The sequence below is a fragment of the Stegodyphus dumicola genome, chromosome 1, assembly GCF_044657685.1.
Source record: "Stegodyphus dumicola isolate Sdum_Otavi_A_Nest chromosome 1, ASM4465768v1".
NCBI classification, from domain to species: Eukaryota; Metazoa; Arthropoda; class Arachnida; order Araneae; family Eresidae; genus Stegodyphus; species Stegodyphus dumicola.
This window is the reverse complement of record NC_140768.1, coordinates 221,391,848-221,413,184: the sequence shown is the minus strand read 5'-3', so window position 1 is coordinate 221,413,184 and position 21,337 is coordinate 221,391,848. Positions and strand designations below refer to the sequence as shown.

The following is a 21,337-nucleotide window of genomic DNA, read 5'->3' as shown; positions in this document are numbered from 1 at the left end:
AAGAAGGCATGCAGAAATTATAAAATTAAAAATAAGAAACCGTAATTTATGAAATAAAGAACAATTATGATCTTAAGGGTATCAAAATTTACAAAAAAAAAAAAAAAAAAAAAAAAAAAAAAAGCTTAATATTTATTTGTTTACTTTATTAAACATTTCTTTCAATGTAAGTTGTTTAAGTTACTTCGTTTTATGTGATAATACTTTCTCTTTAATTCTATAAACAGACATAATTTCTTGTTCAGTTACAAAGTTCCGCTGTTCAAGCCCTTTAATTGCTGTGTCGAGAATACCGACTAATTTGTCAATCGAAATTTTTTCGTTTTCAATAACCTCTCTGTCACTTTCTTCATCATGGGAAGCGAATTATAATGACGAAGAATTTGATTTAAATCATATCAAAGACGGAGTACATCGAGTTGAAATACTACATTTAATAAGGAATTATAAGCCAAATAAAATAAAAACATCTGCCCTGAAGATAAGGATAGTGCTTACAGATGAACTTGCAGTTCATTGCACGCCACGACGTTCCCACCCCCTGCAGAGCAGCGTGAAATAGATAAATAGATTTCGGAAAGATCAAAATCGTAAAAACAACCTTGTATTTAGTGTAGGTATAATGAAACACTCAATCGATTTCAAGGGCAGCTAAAGGTCCCTCCTCATCAGAAGAAAGGAATACCTAGAAAGAAGAAAATAAAGGAGAAGGAGTCACAGAAACACGTGGTCCTTATCAGCACTGCACGTGGTTATAACTAGATTTTTAATCAGAGTTGCACTGGCCGCCTACTTTTACTGAGCCAGGCTATCTGATCGAGCTTGAAAAATTAGCGAAGTTAAAATAGGGAGCGAGGGGCAAATGCACCTTACGCTCAAAATCTGAGCTTCAAATAATGGAAAGCAACCACTGAACAGATTAGCATAAAGTCTAGCTCTTCCAAAAGTCCACAAAACCGGTATTCCTTTTCGACCAATTGTTTCCAACATAGGTACTGCTTCATATCCTTTGGCCAAATATTTAGTTTCCAGATTTTCTCCTCTACTTGCTAACAATATTCACACTGTAAAAAATTCTGTTGAAGCCATTGATAAACTTAAAAATATTTCTCCACTTTGTTCAATTATGGTTTCATTTGATGTCAAATCACTGTTTACCAATGTTCCGGTCGAAGGAGCACTAAATTGTCTTGAAACTAAGCTTCGTGAATTTCACTTCACACATACTGAAATTACTCTAAGTCAAACCCACTTTGTTTTCCAAAATGCATATTTTCGTCAAGTTGAAGGATTGACTATGGGTAATCCTCTTAGTCCGGTACTTGCTGACATTTATATGCACTATTTTGAGATGAAATTATTTGATAAACTATCTTTTCGTCTTTGGATTCGATATGTTGACGACACTTTCGCACTTTTTGACGGTTATAAAGAGGATTTATCCGAGATTCTATCTATTATGAATTCAATTGATCCAGCCATCCAATTCACTCTTGAAATTGAATCCAACAATTCCCTCCCCTTCCTCGATATTCTTATAATCCGCAATGAAACTGATTTTAGCACCACTGTGTACTGTAAACCCTTTGCAGTTTGTTTACCACCCCATGCCAAGTCATGCCACCCTCTTAAGCAAAAAATGGCTTCTTTTTACTATTATGTATTCCGCGCACTTAAAGTTTGCTCCTTTGAATCTTTGCTTACCAATGAACTTAATTATTTGAGAGCAGTTGCGATTGACTGTGGATTTTCTCCCGTGATTATTGATAAAGCCCTTAAAAAAATTTTCAGATTCCCATGAAAGAAGACATTCCACTGTTAGAAATAATATTAATGACCTTGTCGTGCTTCCATTTTATCCTTCTGTTAGCTATAAAATTGCACGGATTCTCCAAAAATTCAATTTAAGTCGGTTTCTCCCCTATTAATAAAATTCACCCTTCGACTCTAAAAAATTGCGTTTCTGTCCTGAATTCTTGGGGAATTAATAGTATATCATGTCAGTGTGGTTTAAGACATATCGGCCAAACGAAAAGAGCGTTGAAGTTTCGTATCAAGGAACATGAATCTTATGTCAGAAAAGGCGAAATTAACAAGTCTTCAATAGCGTATCATAGTTGGACTTTTAACCATAATTTTGATTTCGGATCTGCAAAAATTATCCAAAAGGCTTCTTCCATAGGTGAATTGGATTTTCTTGAGGCTTTTCACATTCACAAAGATTTAGCAGATTTAGTTAATGATTTGAAGTCCAATCCAGTCCTTCCTAATGCCTTTAAAATTCTACTATCTTAATTCAGTTATTTTTGCCGATAGATGGCGTTACCTCCTCGCGTTTGGCACTACCAGAGGGTATAAAAATCCGTTCAGTGGTTGCTTTCCATTATTTGAAGTTCAGATTTTGAGCGTAAGGTGAATTTGTCCCTCGCTCCCTACTTTAACTTCGCTAATTTTTCATGCTCGATCAGATAGCCTGGCTCAGTAAAAGTAGGCTGCCAGTGCAACTCTGATTAAAAATCTAGTTAAAACCACGTGCAGTGCTGATAAGGACCACGTGTTTCTGTGACTCCTTCTCCTTTTATTTTCTTCTTTCTAGGTATTTCTTTCTCCTGATGAGGAGGGACCTTTAGCTGTTCTTGAAATCGATTGAGTGTTTCATTATACCTACGCTAAATACAAGGTTGTTTTTACGATTTTGATTGTCACATTAGCGTGTTTCTCTTCTAGTCTAGATTTCGGAATGGTTAGAGAAACAAAGGATATGCCTTTATCCATTTTTTGCAGCAATTCCACGTTTTGTTTGATGGATATCGAAACCTACTTTCGCTTTGTAGATACTTTGGCAGCTCCATCATCGGAAATTCTATTTGACATAATCGAAAGTTCAAGCTTACTTTTATAAAATTGCTCTAACAGTCTGCAAAAAATAATAATCCGGAAGATTAAGGAACAACGCAATCATCAACATTAACTGAAATAGATAATTAGATAATTTTAGCTTAGCTATATTATATTATATGGTAACAGGTAGTTTGGCGACATTTTGGTAGGCGATAAAGGTTACTACCTAGGACTTTAGGAATAATGTGAGAAGTACTCAGTTCCGATTACGCATTATTTTGTGTGAGGGAAATGAGAGATTATGAGATATGTCATGTGACATTTATGGACGAATTAAAGTTCTTTAATCGGAAAAGGGGGGGAAATTTGGAAAAATATCTGCAGTAGTTTATAGCATTTTGTATTTAGCTTCATTGTGTGTTGTGTGAAAGAGTGTTGATTAATTTTTGGATCCCATGCGCTATCTAAAGTGAATTCTAAATTTTTATTGCGTTTATCTGATAATCCAAAAGAATTGCTTGAATGGTGTATGAGTGTAGGATTAATTGCGGATAAGTATGAATGTCCAACATGTAGGAATGAAATGAGATTGTGTGAAAGGAAGGATATTACAGATAAGTTTGAATGGCGGTGCAAGAAATCTGGTAAAAATGGACATTTTGTGAAACGGAGTGTAAGGAAGGTTACGTGGTTTGCTGAAAGTCGTTTGAGTATGGGTGAAATTTTATTAATTTCTTATTTAGTGGGTGAATAGACTGCCAGTTGACTACTGGATTATTGAATCTATAAGAAAAGTTTATCCGCCATGCAATCAAGATTGTGAAGAAGATTAGGTAAGTTAGTATTTTTAATCATTTGAGGATATTATTTTTATGCATGTAAGGAATAAATAAATTAATATGGTATTATTGGAAAATTGTTATTAGCGATGAATTAGTTTAAAGTAATTAGGATTGTAAGCTAATTTTTTTTCATTTAATGTATGTGCTTATTTATATTTTAAGTAGTGTTTTTTAATTTAGTTGTATTTTAATTTAATGATCGTGATTTTGTGAGTTATATGTTTGTAGTATTTTGGAATACGTTTGAGTAGAAGTAAATGTGCATGGAAAGAATTTAAATATTTGACACTAAGTATTTGGAACCATTTTTAATGTTTGCGTTATAAATTTGCAGGTGACGTTTATAATAGATAATTTAGAGGGAAAGGTTTTTGGATATTTTATTTATTTTATACGTGCAAATGTTCATGCCTGAGAAGGGTATATACTTTTTCGCGATCAGGTAATTTCATATATGTCCTTTTGGCTGATCTTTGGAATATGGTAACTGGTAGTTTGGCAACATTTTGGAGGCGATAAAGGTTGCTACCTAGGACTTTGGTAATAATGTGAGAAGCATTCAGTTCCGATTACGCATTATTTTGTTTGAGGGAAATGAGAGATCATGAGATATGTCATGTGACATTAATGGACGAATTACAGTTGTTTAATCGGAAAAGGGGGGAAATCTGGAAATTTCGTATTTAGCTATATTCTGTGTTGTGTGAAACGTGACATTAATGGACGAATTACAGTTCTTTAATCGGAAAAGGGGGTTTATTTGGAAAAGCTTCATTGTGTGTTGTGTGAAATAGTGTTGATTAATTTTCGGATTGCATGGCGCTATGTAAAGTGAATTCTAAATTTTTAATGCGTTTATCTGATAATAATAATAAGTTGAGATTGTGTGAAAGGAAGGATATTACAAGTTTAAATGGCGGTGCAAGAAATATGGTGAAAATGGACATTTTGTGAAAAGGAGTGTAAGGAAGGGTACGTGGTTTGCTGAAAGTAGTTTGAGTATAGGTGAAATTTTATTAATTTCTTATTACTTGGTGAATAGACTTCCAGTTGACTACTGGATTTAGAAATTAGCAGTAGTACTGCAGCCACGTAATGAAGATTCTGAAGAAGATTAGGTAAGTTAGTATTTTTAATCATTTGAGGATATTATTTTTATGCATTGTTCTAAATGTAAGGAGTATAAATTAAAATGGTATTATTTGAAAATTGTTATTAGCAATGATTTAGTTTAAAGTAATTAGGATTGTAATCTAATTTTTATTAATTTAATGTATGTGCTTATTTATATTTTAAGTAGTGTTTTCTAATTTAATTATATTTTAATTTAATGATCGTGATTTTGTGAGTTATATGTTTGTAGTATTTTGGAATATGTTTGAGTAGTATACATTGAGTATTTTCATGCATTTTCGTGAAATTTTTCTAATTTATGAGAAAAAAGCAGTGTTCATGGATATAGTGAAGAGTGCACAATGCCATTTTTATGCAATTCTGGGATGTTTTTTTTAAGTAAAAGTAAGTCGACGTGTACATGGTTTAGTGATATTTTAATTAAATGATAGTTATTTTGTGAATTTTATGTTTGTAGGAATTTGGTATACGTTTTAGTTGAAGTAAACGTGCATGGAAATAATTTAAATATTTGACACTAAGTATTTGTAATGTTTGCGGTATGAATTCGTTGGTGACGTTTATAATATAATAGATAATTTAGAGGTAAAAGTTTTTGGATATTTTATTTATTTTATACGTGGAAATGTTCATATTTGGAAAGGGTATATACTTTTTCGCGATAAGGTAATTTCATATATGTTCTTTTTTACCGGGTTTAAAGATTCAGAAAATTGTCATGCATTTTTGTGAAATTTTTCTAATTTATGAGAAAAAAGCAGTGTACATGGATATAGTGAAGAGTGTGCGCAATGCCATTTTTGTGCAATTCTGGGTTGTTTAAGTAAAAATAAGTCAACATGTACATGGTTTAATTATATTTTAATTAAATGATAGTTATTTTGTGAATTATATGTTTGTAGCAATTTGGAATACGTTCAGTAGAAGTAAACGTGCATGGAAATAATTTAAATATTTAACACTAAGTATTTGTAACCATTTTTAATGTTTGCGTTATAAATTCGTTGGTGACGTTTATAATAGATAATTTAGAGCGAAAAGTTTTTGGATATTTTATTTATTTTATACATGGAAATGTTCATCCTTAGAAAGGGTATATACGAGGGCTATCCAGAAAGTAGATTACGTTTTGGAATAAAAAAATAAACAAAGTATAGGAAACAAATTTTATTATATACAGATGAAAGCCACACTCAAATACTACTTTTCTACATAGTCACCATACAAATTAAGGCATTTATCGTAGCGATGTACGAGATTGGAAATTCCTTCGTCGAAAAATTCGGCCGCCTGCGCCTTCAACCACTTCGTTACCTCTTCTTGCCTTCCATCTTGCACAAAACTTGTGGTAACCAAGCTTTTCGCTGATGATTTCGTGCAACAAACTTCGCGAAATTTGTGGAAAACTCAAAGAAAGTTCCGTTATTGTGAAATTTCGATTTTCACGGACTTTAGCATCGACTTTTTCGAGAAGTTCGGCGGTCACTATGCTGGGTCTCCCACTTCGATCTTCGTCGTGAACATTGGTTCGGCCATTTTGAAATCTTATGACCCACTGACGCACTCCACCTTCAGTGATAATGTTGTCCCCATACACTTCACGAAGCTGCCGATAGATTTCTATCGGTTTACAGTTTTTTGCAGTCAGAAACCTTATTACTGAGCGCACCTCGCGGGATTTTCAATTAACGCAGACATTTCAAACCGTCACAGTATCTGAACGGAGCACAGCACGAACCTCTCACTAGCACGGCTAGATGCAGACTGAGCTGCGCAACGCTCTGACCCCAAGATGGCCGCGCTAGCCCCGCCCCTAGCGGACACAGACGGAAACGTAATCTACTTCCTGGATGGCCCTCGTACTTTTTCGCGATCAGATAATTTTATATATATGCTTTTTACCAAGTTTAAAGATTCACAAAATTTTCGTGCAAATTTTTCTAATTTATGAGAAAAAAGCAGTGTACATGGATAAAGTCAAGAGTGTGCGCAGTGCCATTTTTGTGCAATTCTGGGATGTTTTTTTAAGTAAAAATAAGTCGCCGTGTACATGGTTACTGTGTATGTGCGATTCTGAAAAACGCGGCAAGGAGTTTGCGATTCTGCACTTTTCCCCAATTTTGCAGTTAATATTTGTCATGATTAAGCAGATTTGTTCCATAAAATTTCTAGCATAAGTATAATTTAGCTAGCAGATTGTTGGAAAAAGTTTTCAGTAAATAAAATGTCTTTACTTCGTGAAGACAAAATGGCGCCGAAAAAAAAGTAGAAGGTTGCTGTAGCAGAGTTGGTCGCCAAATTTTCGCCGAAAAATCGCCAAGTTACCATAATCCAAAGATCAACCGTTTTGTTTCAGTGCAGTACAAAGAATGAAGAAACTAAAGCCAATTTTTGTCATATTATGTTTTTACTTTTGATGCTAGCCAAACTGCTCATAAAGTATTTGCTGTGTATGGGCCAATTGCTGCTTCTGATGGCACAGTTTAAGGTGCATAAGAAGTATAAGCGCTTGAATATGGTGCTCATTTTGGTCGTCCATGTTGTGTAAACAAGGACCTGTTGCAAAAGCTATCTCTGAAAATCTATATTATACAGGTCAGGAATTAACAGGCAGACAAATATTCAAAAAAAGTATTATGCATGATCATTTGAAGATTGGGTACCCCATTCTCTAACAGAGCAGATTATGCCTGCTCAGATTTCGGCATGTAATTCTTTGCTGAAAGGAAATATAGAAGCGCTTTTCCTGAAATGGCTAATTACTGGTGATAAGAAGTAGGTACAGTACAAAGTCTTTAATCTGGATTGATCTATAATCCGGACCTCAAAGCTACAAACTTTCCGTGCATGTGCATAATACCTTTACGCATGCACATAATACATTTGCGCATGTGCGTTTAATGCATAACGGGCGGTATAAGCTAGGCTAAAATTATCTAATTATCTAGTTCAGTTAATGTTGCAGATTGCATTGTTCCTTATTCTTCTAATTGGATCCGGAATATTATTTTTTGCAGTCTGTTAAAGCAATTTGATAAAAAATAAGCTTGAACTTTTGATTATGTCAAAAAGAGTTTCCTATTCTGTATCTGCAAAGCGAAAGCATGTTTCGATGTCCATCAAACAAAAAGTGGAATTGCTGCAATAAAGGGATAAAGGCATATTCTTTGTTTCTCTAACCATTCCGAAATCTGTTTATCAATTTCGTGCTGCTCTGCGCGGGGGGGGGGTGGACGTCGCGGCGCGCAATGACCTGGAAGTTAATCTGTCGGCACTATCCTCATCTTCAGGACAGATATTTTTATTTTATTCGGCTTATAATTCCTTACTAAATGTAGTATTTCATCTCGATGTACTCTGTCTTTGATATTATTTAAATCAAATTCCTCGTCATTATAAATATCACGAATATACATCAAATAGTTTTCTAGTTGCAATTTTCTAATTTCGACTATGCGTAATGTATGCTTTACGCATGCGCGCGTTGAAATGTTTAATAAAGTAAACAAATAAATATTAAGCTTTATTTTTTGGTAAATTTTGACGCCCTTTAGATCATAATTGGTCTTTATTTCATAAATTATGGTTTTATATTTTTAATTTTATAATTTCTGCATGCCATCTTACCAGATTTAAATTGATGATCTATAATCCGTAAAAACCGCTAATCCGAAATCGGCGAAGTCCCGACGAGTCCGGATTAAAGTCTTTGTACTGTACTATACAAATAATATTACCCCCCCAAAAAGAGGTTATGGAATAAAGCAAAAGAACCTCTTTTATTAATATTGAAAATAGAAAAATTATAACAAAGTGTCAAGATTTAATCACTTGTTAAGGTATTCTCTTCCAACATGATAATGCTCAGCCAACATTTCAATGAATTTCAGATCAAGAATTATTTAGTTTGGGATGCTTTGTGTCACCTCCCCTTATATTCACCAGACTTCTCTCCGCCCTTGGATTTTCATCTCTTTAGGTTACTCCAGAATTTTCTGAATTGCCTGAAGTTCACTTCTTTGAAGACTGCCAAACAGCATTTTGATAACTCCTCTACTAATAAAACCTAACAGTTTTTTTTATAAAAGGAATTTTCCAGCTGCCAAAGAGATGGCAAAAAGTCATAATAAAAATGATGTTTATGTGATTCAGTAAAATTTTCTTATGTTTTCATACTGCTTCATTTGTATTTGTCATCAAAAAACAGCAGAAATTTCCAGATGCTCCATTATGTTGACAAATAAGAATTAGTAAGCTACTTGTTTAAAATAAAATTTTTTTTATATTAAAGTTCATATCAAAGTTTATAATTTAAGTTTCTTTAAATTATAAAAACTGCATTATTCATAATTGGAATTGAAAAATCTCTCCATATTATGTATCTGCCATCTAATCAAAAATTCCGCCATCTATATTATTACTCATGAATTAAGAACTGCCCACACTTTTAATAATCCATGCATGTATTTTCTTTCAATGTAATGTATTTTACAAATTTAAAAAAAAATTGCATTGACGACTACATTTTCCACTTTTACATCTGAAGAAGCAGATTTTGTAGTCAAATCTTTGAATCTTGTACTTCAAATTCTAAAAATAAATGCTGGCTACTACTGCTTGAACTTCTAATTACCACTTAATAGTAAATATTGAACTTTTAAGCATATCATCACTTTATAATTTTTTTTACACTTTTTTTCAGTTATTTCATGGAATGCAGACTTTGAGAGGTGGTGTTGATCTTTCTCATTTTTCAAATCTCACAGTCCTAGAATTAAGAAAAATTCCTGCTCATTTGATAATTGGCCTTGAAAGTCTTTCTGTTCAACTGAAAGTCCTTATTTGTACCAGAAGTATATATTTACTTAAGGTAATTCATTTCTGTATGTTGAAATAATTTTGTATGTTTTGTTATTAATATTTATTAATTATTTTTTAAAAAGAAATATCAATTGGACTTGAATATAGTGAAGCCTCAATTCATGAATGTAACTTGTTCCTGAAGACCCTTTATCAGGTGAAATGTGTAAGGTTTTCCTCCCTTCTAAACTGTACACTTGTGATGTAATAGCAAAGCACACCCAACTATGAAGATCCATAGTTCAAGTTCTGGTTAATGCATTGCACATTTTTTACAATTCCATCTCCAAAGTAAAATACCTAATGGTCTGTGCAAGTGGCACCTGAACTAAAGTTGGTGGCAGATAATTTGTCATCATCACAGTTAGCAACTGGATCATGGGCTCCCCAGCCACCTTTAAGTGGGGAAGAATGTAAGATTTTCTCTCTCCTTACAACATGTGTGCATGGTGTAACTGGAAAGCACATTCCGCTAGCATGAGATGGTCCATAGCTTGAGCCCTTGTGAGAGCATTGAAAAGATTTTCACGTCTTCTGCTCGAAAATAAAATGCCTAATGATTTCTACAAATGTTCATAAATCAACAGTAATTTTCTGGTAGCACTTAATGTAAAAGGAATATATCTGTTCCTGAATCACATATAAATACTTATTTTAATTTTACAAAAGTACTTATAGTGCATAAGTTCATGTAGCAAAACCAAAAGAAATTAAGGCAAATAAGTAAATAAATAAATCTAATATTAAGCTGATAGAATAGATGAAAATCTAACTTAATGTCTTTGTATAAGAGAATGAAAGACGAAAGTGGAAAGTAATGAGGAAGAGAAAGTGAAAAATGTTACTGTTTGGGTAAAAAATCCTCTTTTTCCCTCCTCCCGAAAAAAAAAAAAAGCGTTATCTGTCTTTTTTTTGGGCATTTTTTTTCAACCTATTAATGCTATTCAATTCTGCTCAAGACTTGCTTGGCCTCTATTTGACTGAAAATTTGTCTAGTGTGATTTGTTGTCATTTATATATTTAGATGTTTCTGAAGCGAGATATGCTTTGTCATTGAAAATGGATATGCTGTAGCTTGTTCCAGCTTTAGCAGGATGATATCGTAACATTCTTTGTATCTTACCTCATTTTGCTCAAATTTTGGATATCAAAGAGCTAAAAATCTTCTTTTCTTGCTTTCTTTTCCTCTGAAAATATTTTGCCCACAGTCACCTTTTGTTGCTCTTTCTGTTGTTCCAGCTCGTTTTTGCTGAATTCATTCTTATGAACATGTGGTAACTCCTGTACATATTCATTTTTAACTTCTAATCCCTTGGTTAACTTGTAGGCACAGTATTGTAAGTAATAAAAGATTCTTGCATGTCAAAGTCTCCCGAGTCTGCCTTATAATACAATCTGGCAATCATCTGTAAGCTGAATTCTTGATACTGTTAGTTAATTTACTGCAAGATTTTGTTATGAGATTTAAGCAATGGAAAATATTAAAATCCCTTTTTTTGGGCTTTTTTTTTTTCTTTTTTTTACCTATTAATGCTATTCAATTCTGCTCAAGACTTGCTTGGCCTCTGTTTGACTGAAAATTTGTCTAGTGTGATTTGTCATCATTTATATTTTTAGATGTTTCTGAAGTGAAATATGCTTCGTCATTGAAAATGGTGACTTGCAAGACATTCACCGGTGAATGTCAACACATACCAAATACATTGGTGAAAGACTGAATATTTTGTTATATTCTTGTACATTCGGACCATCACCGGTGTATGTCAACAATCACAGATATACTGTGGTGGAGGTCGAAAAGAGAAGTCGAGTTCAACAGAGGGGCGACTGTCTGTTGCTAAATCCTTTGCTCTGCTGTGATTGAAGTTACATAGCATTGTATTTGTTATACTCTGGAACTTGTCAGTCTCTGCTTGTCAGTCTTATGCTAGGTTTGATAAACATTTTCTAAAATTTTGTTTTTTTATCCAATATGCTAATTTATGTTGAATGGATACTGCAGTGAATCGTGAACATTTCCTTGAAAAGTTAAATGCATTAATTGCGAGTAAACGAGAAGTCGATTGTTTTTATTTTTCAAACACATCTGTCCTCACGGGATTGATTACTTCTTATAAAGCTATGTTTGGCATTAAACCAAGAAGAGGCATAGCATAGTCTTTTTTGCCTGGCAAACAAATCGCAAATATTCAAACCGAAGAACAATTCTTAAGAAATTGCTAATACTTTTGAAACTGAAGAACAGCTTGAAGAAACTGTTAATACGTTTGAAGAAAATCAGAGCAGTGGCCATACTGAAAACCATATTCCAAAGAAAAATATTGAGGAGGACCTGCAACCTACGCGTCTTCGTATCAAGCGTAGACTGAACAACACGAGTTAATTTCTATAAAAAGATTGGCCGCGAAGGAGAATCTTTAACTGCAAGCAATGAAAATGTTACAAACCTCAAAAAAATTTTCCTCCTGCTCAAATTAGTGACACCGTACAAATACAAGTCCCTGATGTCAACTGTGGTTGTATAGATGGCCCAAATGTGTTGGCAGTTGTTGTTGGAATAAAACTCCAGCTTTTATAAACTAGATAATAGAAATGACACCTTCAAGCTTTATACCTGTAATCAGTTCGTAAATTTGTAAAGAAAAGTTACTTTTCGTAGATGAGATTCCTTCTCAAGTAATGTCACTGAGAGAAGCAGCTGCAGCTAATTCGAGAAGTAGAGGGCAAGGCTATACACGCTGTCACTGCAAAAGGAAGTGTTCCACAACTAAATGCAGTTGTAAAAGCAAGGGACTCTTGTGCAATTCAAAATGTCATAAAAGTTTTATGTTGTTGCAATAAATAAGATTTCAATCACATAATTAAGTTTTTTTTTTTTTTTTTCTATTATTTTCTTTTCTTATTTAGAATGTATTGTTTAAGTTCAAAAGTTTATTTACATGTTCTGTTACTTAAGCTTTTTCATATTTTGACATAAATGGTATAAATGCATAAGTAAAAAAAAAAAGTTCTTTATTGACTAAATTTAAAACTAAATGCTTAACATATATCCAAGCATGACTGTTGTCATTATTAAGAAGTCGAGTAATATCGAGTAGCCCTTCTTGCGCTAGAATCAAAAGCTACATGTCACGCAGTGAAAACGCCTCTATAGAGTTATGAACAACTCTTCTCATCAGGAATTGGTTGCACCTCTCAGCAAGACAGGCAAAAACGTTAAGTCGCCCTTGAAGTTTTATGGCGCCTGAAATACGGAGAACTAAATGCAGATCTCTGACATATTCAACATTCACCATTACAGTGCATGGTGAATGTTGACATTTACCAGTGTAAGTCACAAATAAGGATATTTGGCAAATATTTTGGACATGCACCAAGTGACTATGTAAATGTCGATATTCTCCAAATCTCGGTCAGTAACAATGTTATCAGAAAGCTTTCATGTTAATTCTTTGTCAAAAGTTAGCTCAAATTAAGCCACATATTTAGTGAAGTGTTCATGATCTAAGGTTCCACTGTATATAAAAAAATTATGTCTTTTAATTTATATCATTATTTTATTCTGTTTGGTCATTTATAATCTTTTAACACTTGCTAAAACAAGATTTTAAAAAATATTTAAATTTCTTATTTATAATTTTCTTATGAATTTCTGAAGTACTTGCTTATTATTACAACCTTGTTACTTAAACATTGCCAAGATTATCAAGTTTTAATTCAGAAAAAGTTAAGCATTTACATAGCAAACATGTATACCTCTTACATACAATTTGTATAGCTTCAAAAAGCATTTTCTCATCTGTAGTTGTTAGAACATGTGCTTTTCTTTCATTTACAGCTTTTCATGTTGCACCTCCAAATGCTTTTGTTGATAAATAGTATTTCATGACTATACTTGCATATTTGAATGTGATTTGATGATATTTGAATGTTACATCTTTATCATTTTAGGTAAATAAAAAATTGTAATATTTTTTGGAGTAAAAGAACATTGGATATAAATCGAACAATAATACATGGCCTACGTGGAGCTCTGTGGGCAGATTTAAGTGATTTAAATGATATGTTTTATGATATATCTTTTTCATTTTAGGTAGATAAAAAATTGTAATATTTTTTGGAGTAAAAGAAAATGGGATATAAATAAAACAATAACACATGGCCTACGTAGAGCTCTGTGGTCAGATTTAATTGCTCATGGTTTGGATTATTGGCTATTTATCAATGGTTTGCAGTACACAATGGTGATTTATCCATAATCTTGCTGCTGTTTATACAAAGTGCTGTTTATACAAAATCCGGACTTGTCGGGACTTCAGCGATTCTGGATTAGGGTTTTTTCCAGATTATAGATCATAAATTTAAATCTGGTAAGATGGCATGCAGAAATTATATAATTAAAAATATGAAGCCATAATTTCTGAAATAAAGAGCAATTATGATCTAAAAGGTATCAAAATTTACAAAAAAAAAAAAAAAAAAAAAAAGGCTTAATATTTATTTGTTTGCTTTTAACACATTAAACATTTCTTTCAATGTAAGTTGTTTAAGTTGCTTCGTTTTTTTGCTAATACTTTCTCTTTAATTCTATAAACAGACATAATTTCTTGTTCAGTTACAAAGTTCCACTTTTCAAGACCTGTAATTGCTGTGTCGAGAATACCGACTAACTTGTCAATCAAAATTTTTTCTTTTTCAATAACCTCTCTGTCACTTTCTTCAGTATCAGAAGTGGTATTTTCTGGATCTAGAACCATACTGCATATTTCGCCGTCCATTAATTGATGATTGGGGCATTGTCGTTGCTATGAAAAACTTCTGCTATATCATCTTTATTTATTACCGCTTCTTCACATTTTTTACAAAATCCAGTAACTGGAAAATTTCACTTTTAGTTTGCGATGCACGAAAATCGTCAAATTTGCGGCTATCATCTTCATCATCCTCACCATGAAGTATGGTAGCTGGCCATAAATTATGCCAAGCATTTTTTAACTTAGCTAGACACACATCATCCCACGATCTTGCGATGCTCCACACAGCAGATTTTATGCTAAAAAATTTCAAAAAATCTTGAATAGTCCTGCCATTGTTCAAGAAATTTAACATAGATTTAAAAAATGCTACTTTATATTTGCATTTCAGTGCGTGCACTATTCCCATATCCATAGACTGAATGACAGATGTACAATTTAGAGGGAAGAATAATACAGATACATTATCTTTCACTAAAACTTTAAGTGAACAGTTGCCGAACAGTTGTCAACAATCAGGACTATTTTTGAGTCATCAGGTAAACCAACCAAATTAGCGACATTTGAATTCGGGTATAAAATGATTTTCAAACTAATCATTCATCAATGCTTGTGTCATCCATGCTCTTTTATTTGTGCGATATATAGCAGGGAAAATCATTACTCCTTTAACCCCTTAACTGCCGCGGAAAAAGTACAAGATTCATTTCCCAGTGCCACGGTTTTTCACACAGGTGCGCGTAGTTATGCGATGTATTAGGGAGAAAAATAAGTGCAAGTTTTGCTTTCTAAAAACTGTTTACTTTCACAAAATAGATAAAAAAAGGAAAACATGAATGCACAAAATTTAATGTTTTGGAGTAAAACTATAATAAAAAGATGTAAGTATAATAAAAATGATGTTTTTATAATAAAAAATATCCCTAAATTGGAGTTTCAATCAATTCATTTTTAGACCAGTGGTGGTTTAGGTTTCAGTGTTATACCTAGTGAAAACAAAAACATATATTTCTTCTGAACTGGTTGAATGCCACGATTTTGTTCTTGATTTTTCATTTGCAAAGTGTTGGTTCATTTACTGGTCTACAAAACGGTTAGTTTCAGTAACAATATGAAGCACGAGCAGTTCATCAAATAATAATTCAAAAAAGATAAATGGGTTTGAAACATCCGTTATATCTTTCTTTATTCCTGGAACCTACAACAAAAAGTAAACAAAAACGGAAGACACAGGAAAAAAAAAAAAAAAAAACCTTTTACCTCAAACAACACCAGCCAATACCACACAGTCATTACTTTCACCGCTTTAGACACACACCCCTCTCCAATTTCTTCGAAATAGTATCCTCCTTCGCATACTTTGTCAAGGTCATTGTGGTGTTGCATTCTAAAGCTTTGCGAATAATTTTATGGGTAGCAGCACAAAGCAAATGATAGTATTTTGGAAGGATGTATATATACGCCCGGGGCAGTTAACGCATCGGCTGAGCAAGGCGTATGCCCACGGCAGTTAAGGGGTTAAATGCTCAAGGTCATGCATGTTTTCCAATTACGAAATTTTGCACTTGTGTGTTCCTGCAGCATTTGCGCATGCTAAAATTGTTAGTCTCGCTTTGGAATCTGACACCAGTTGGAACCCTTTCTGTAGAGGTTGCCAAGGTATTTCGCAGTACCTATTGCCAGAAAAGACCAGTTTCATCAGCGTTGTAAATTTGTTCTGGAGATAATTGTTCACTAGTAATGAGTTCAATGAATTCATCTGCAAATTGTTCAGCAGCTTCAGTATCAGCTGAAGCTTTTTCAGCTGAAATTTGTAATTGTCTTATACCATGGCGATTTTAAAATTTGGTTAACCAACCTGTCGAATATGTGCACTCAGTGTTCAAGTTCATTTCTTCATGAATTATTTTGACTTGAGCCATTAGCATTTGACCCGTCAATGGCACGCCCTCACTGCGACTCTGTCTGACCTATTCAATCATAACTTTGTCATGATCTTTTAGCATAATGAACCCTTTTCTGTTATTCATTGCAAGTGGGGTGTTGGAATCTACAAAAAATTCAAAAAGTTCCTTTTTCTTTTTGCTTATGTCATATACAGTACACTTTCCAATGTCATACTTCTTGCATAATTTTGGGTGGATATGCCTTTATCCACTTTTTCAGCAATTCTACTTTTTGTTTGATGGACATCGAAACATGCTTTTGCTTTGTAGATCCTTTGGCAGCTCCAGAATTGGAAACACTTTTTGACATAATCAAAAGTTCAAGCTTAATTTTTATAAAATTGCTCTAACAGTCTGCAAAAAATAATAAACCGGATCCAGTTAGAAGATTAAGGAAAAGTGCAATCTGCAACATTAACTGAAATGCCTTAGAATCAGTAAAGATAATTTTAGTTTAGCTTATACCATCTGTTATACATTAAACCCGCATGCGTAAATGCATTATGCGCATGCATAAAGCATACAAAAAAAATTGTGCCTTTGAGGTCCAGATTATAGATCATTCCGGATAATGGACGTCCGGATTACGGACTTTGTACTGTATAAGAGGTTCTGAGCCATTTCTGTTTATGTAAGAGGAAGTACCATTTCTGATACAGCTTCTTATTGCAGGAAATTTTTGGAAGTTCAGTTGATGAAAACAATACCAGAAGTGTATGGACTGAGTTAAAGGAGCTGAATCTTTCTTATAATTATTTAGAAAACTTAGATAAATCACTCGTAAGTATATACTGTGTTTAAAATATCTCTTCTATTGTGGAATGATTAAAAATTAGTTAAATTTTTATTTTTATGGTATTATAGATAAATTATTGTTTGCACAAATAATAACAAAATGGCCATTTTTTTAAAAATATTTATTCATTCTAAATAACTGCTTGCTTAAAAATATACACATCTTCTGTGCACTTATTTACTTTTCAGGAAAGTCTGCCAAATATTGAAATTCTAGACTTGAGCCATAATCATTTAAGGAGTACAGAAGAAATTCGTGTAAGTGTATAAAAGTCAGTTTTCATGTTACTGTTCGAATTGGTATTAGTAATGAACCTTAAATCATGGTATAATAGCATATTTAAGATATAGTTCCATATCATGCTGAATATATATTTAATATTCAGATTATTAGTACTATTTTTTTTCATAAGTAATACTTAATTTATCCTTTAAAATTACATAGCAGTAAACTTTGAATTATAATTACTTTATCAAATTCAAGGTGTGACTGAAAAGTGAAGGATTAAGGAAATCTGATGTTGTAAAATATTTGAATAGATATACATCATTAGCTTTTAAAATAATCTCTGGTCTAATGCAGTGCGTTTCTGACAGCATTCATGTACCTGCTGGAAACATTCAGAATCCTTCATCTGTACTGCTTTCAATTTCTCCTGCACAATAACTTGGATGTGTGAAATGTTAAAAAAATCTGATTTTTCAGTGTATTCTGTTTTGGAAAGAGAAGTCTTGTAAGGCAAGAATGAGAGAATATAGAGGGTAGTACAATTAGTAACCTGGCAGTTAATAAAAAACTGCTTCATACAGACATAGCAATTGGAGATTACCTCTAAGATCCTGGTTTAGCAAATAGTAGCTGCATGCAATGAATGTGGCTCTAGAAGCAGTTGAGAATCTCACAATAAAAATCTCCATTCGCTGTTTGACCTTCTGGTAAATTTTAATAGATTGGACCTGTGCATTGATTGAAAAAAGTAATTAATATTTTCTTTCATCATCTTTTGGAAACAAAACATTTCATTTTTGGTGATGAGGGACTGTGCTATTCCATGCTTTAGAATTTAATTTCTGCATCATACTGGAAACAGAGTGTTTTGTCCTCATTTGCAGTGGATTGTAAAGAAAAGGTACGACTATCTGTCATGTTAATAAAGCTGCCAGATTATTCATTCTCTGTTAATTTTTTTTTTTTTTCTGGGAAGGTGGTGAAGGGCAAACCTTGCACAAATTTTGCATTTAGCTAAAATTTCCGTTACAGTGATTCTAATGGTTTCACAAGGAGTATTCTATTCCTCCACCACTGTTCAGGCAGAAAAATGCTGATCCAGCTTCAATAGCTCATGAACTCTGCTAGCATTTGTGACCATTCTGCTTCTTATCAGTATCTCACTCTGATGCTGTGTATAATGGTTTCCTGACTTTCATGAAAGCATATAAGCCACTCGTATATTGTCTTTTGTCTCATCACTGTATCTTAGAGCAGAATTTTTAGGACTGTGTGGGCTACTGTTTTGTTTTTACTAAATATGAAATAAAGTTTTATGTTCACGTATGTTCCATTATGCATTGAACTTGTAACACATACTCAAAGCTAGAATGGACCTTGCCAAGAAATGTTGAGAATTGTTGCTTGTTGGTGTTAGCTGAGTTATGGATGCCTTGTGCATATTATCAAAATCCATTTACCTAATGAAGGGGTAAATCAGTGGGCTTTTTAATTACATTTTGTAAACTGAACTTTTCAGTGTTCGGTACTTTCTGATTATTTGCATCTGTACAAAAAATTAACAGTGAGTTGCCAGTTTTGTGAATTGGCGAAAGAAAATTGTTTGGTTTTTTTTTTTTTCAGACAAAATTTTGTAATTGATAGGTATTATTTATTATATTCTTACATAGTAATAAAAAGAAGCATTAATAAAGAAAAAAATATCAGGGTGGGACTGTACGACAAATGTTTGAGTTTTTTCAGCCATTGGATACTGTTCAGTTACTAGCTTTTGGAAATGATGGTTTAATGTTGTAATGTATTTCTTCCGCCTTCTTAGTGTAGTGGTCAGCACGCTCGATGCACATTCGGTAGGTCTATGGCATGGGCATTGCTAATTTTTATCCCCCCTGCTTTAAAAAAGAAAAAAAAAAAAAAAAAAAATGTCCCTACACTGGCGCCTCAACTGAAAGGTGGTGAATAACGATTTTTCACCACCAGGATTTGGCGATTGGGTCCCCTAAAATCCCAGTCACCCTTTAAAAGGGGGAGTATATAAAGTATTTCTCCTGCCTTCGTGGTGTAGAGGTCAGCATGCTCGACGCAAATTCAAGAGGTCCGGGACATTGCTCATTTTTCATCTCTCCTACTTTAAAAAAATACCTAATGTCTCTACAATGTAAAGTGTATAAGTCCATGTATATTTAAACACATGTGGTACATGCATGCATGTGTTGATTATTGTCATGTGTATACTGGAAATTAGACAAAAAGACAGCAATTTGTGCAAATATTAAAAATGGGGCAGCAGCTAATAAAAGCATGCTCAGTATTCTTTAAAGATTTCGACTTTAAAATCATAAACTTGCATAAAATTAAAAAGTTGTCATTTTAAAACACATTTTTTCAATTTTGAATGGTTTTGAAGCTTGTATTCTTATTTTCAAGTTTTGTAGCTTAATGAAGCTGTAATAATTAGTGAGTCAATTGATCAAGTGAAGTTTTTTTTTATTTTTCATGTTATTTAAAATGCATTTGAAATTCAGAAAATGATTTAGGAAAAATATCATGTTCAAGTACCATACTGATTTTCTCATATGTTATGACAGATTTAATTCATGCATATACAGGGTGTCCGTAAAAGAATGTTGTGGTTTCAATGGTATGTTATAATAGTTTAATTTAGACTATATGCAACAAATAATATATTAAATTGAAGGTAAAGTAACATAGTTTTTCATAGAAATGTTCAATATGTGCATTTGTAGATATACCAAACACAACCTATAGTCCAATTCTTCGTACACTTCAGTTAACAAGTCCGGTGTAAGGGAAGCAATAGCATCTTCAGTTCTATGTCTCAACTCTGGCAAAAAATTAGGTAACAGTGGAACATAGACATAATCTTTTATAAAGCCTCAAAGGAAAAAATCTCATGGCATTAGGCCAGGTGAACATGAAGACTGGTGGGGGGGAAAAAAAAAAAAAAAAAAAAAAAGAGTCCTGTCGTCTCCACCATTATGACTAATGCAGCAGTCAGGGACTTTGACGTTCAGCAGCTCTCATATACAATAAGATTCAAAAGGAAAAAGGCTGCAACTTTTTGCCAAATAAAACTTACAGGTTCACCCTCTAGTAATTGAGGAAAGAGACATTCTTGTAACATACCTAGATAAGCCCCCCCCCCGTTATGGTATCTTCAGCAAAACAAAATGGTCCATACACTTGGACGTTGGGACACAGTACAGAAAATGTTTAATATTGGGGAATCGTTTATGTTTTTCAAGTTCATGAAGATGTTCTCACCCCAGATGTTAACATTGTGGGTATTTACCTTCCCACTCAAATAAAAAATTGACACGTCACTGAACATCACATGATCAAGAAAGTTATCTTTCCTCTCAAACACTTCGCTTGCAGAGTTAAAAACAAACATCATAGTCATCTGGCTTTAAAGCGTGTACCAACTATAACCGGTATCGGTGCATGTGTAAACATTTTATTAAAACCTTCCGAGCTGTAGTTTTTGGCATAAACTTGTGAAGATACAGTATAACTTGCATTCATTCAGTAAATCTCGACACGCATTATAAAAAAAGGATTGTAGCTTTTATTTCACAACTCTAGAACTCTTTCGGTACTCGCGCCATAATGGCGAGAACACATTCACTTGCAAAGGTTGGAACACATACTGGGTTTCCTTTTTTTTTTTTTTTCTGCACAGCACTGTCCTCAGGAGGCATTTTTTACTTTTTCTAGTTCATAAAAGACTGAATATCCTCCTGCCTATTGAAATTGCAAATTTCAGTAAGAGAATATCACAACAAATTTTGCAAAACTTGAATAATAATATGTAATAATAAAACACATCTTAAATAATACTGTATAGCTACCTAAATGAAAATAATTATAACACAATGTATACAACACAATTACAATAATATCATATAGTCTAAT

The 21,337-nt window shown here is 33.2% G+C and overlaps 1 protein-coding gene across 5 annotated transcripts in view; it reads left to right on the top strand.

Moving 5' to 3' along the window:
* LOC118194575 (uncharacterized) overlaps positions 1 to 21,337 on the top strand; it is a 121,434-nt gene that overhangs the window by 13,049 nt on the left and 87,048 nt on the right. For 4 of the 5 annotated variants that reach the window (XM_085825913.1, XM_085825905.1, XM_085825898.1 and 1 more), the window contains exons 3-5: positions 9,520 to 9,687; positions 17,050 to 17,157; positions 17,362 to 17,430. In XM_085825913.1, coding sequence (XP_085682039.1) covers positions 9,520 to 9,687; positions 17,050 to 17,157; positions 17,362 to 17,430 — 345 coding nt within the window. Of the gene's footprint in view, positions 1 to 3,584; positions 3,675 to 9,519; positions 9,688 to 17,049; positions 17,158 to 17,361; positions 17,431 to 21,337 lie in introns of all 5 variants that reach the window. The other variant, XM_085825918.1, reaches the window with a different exon arrangement.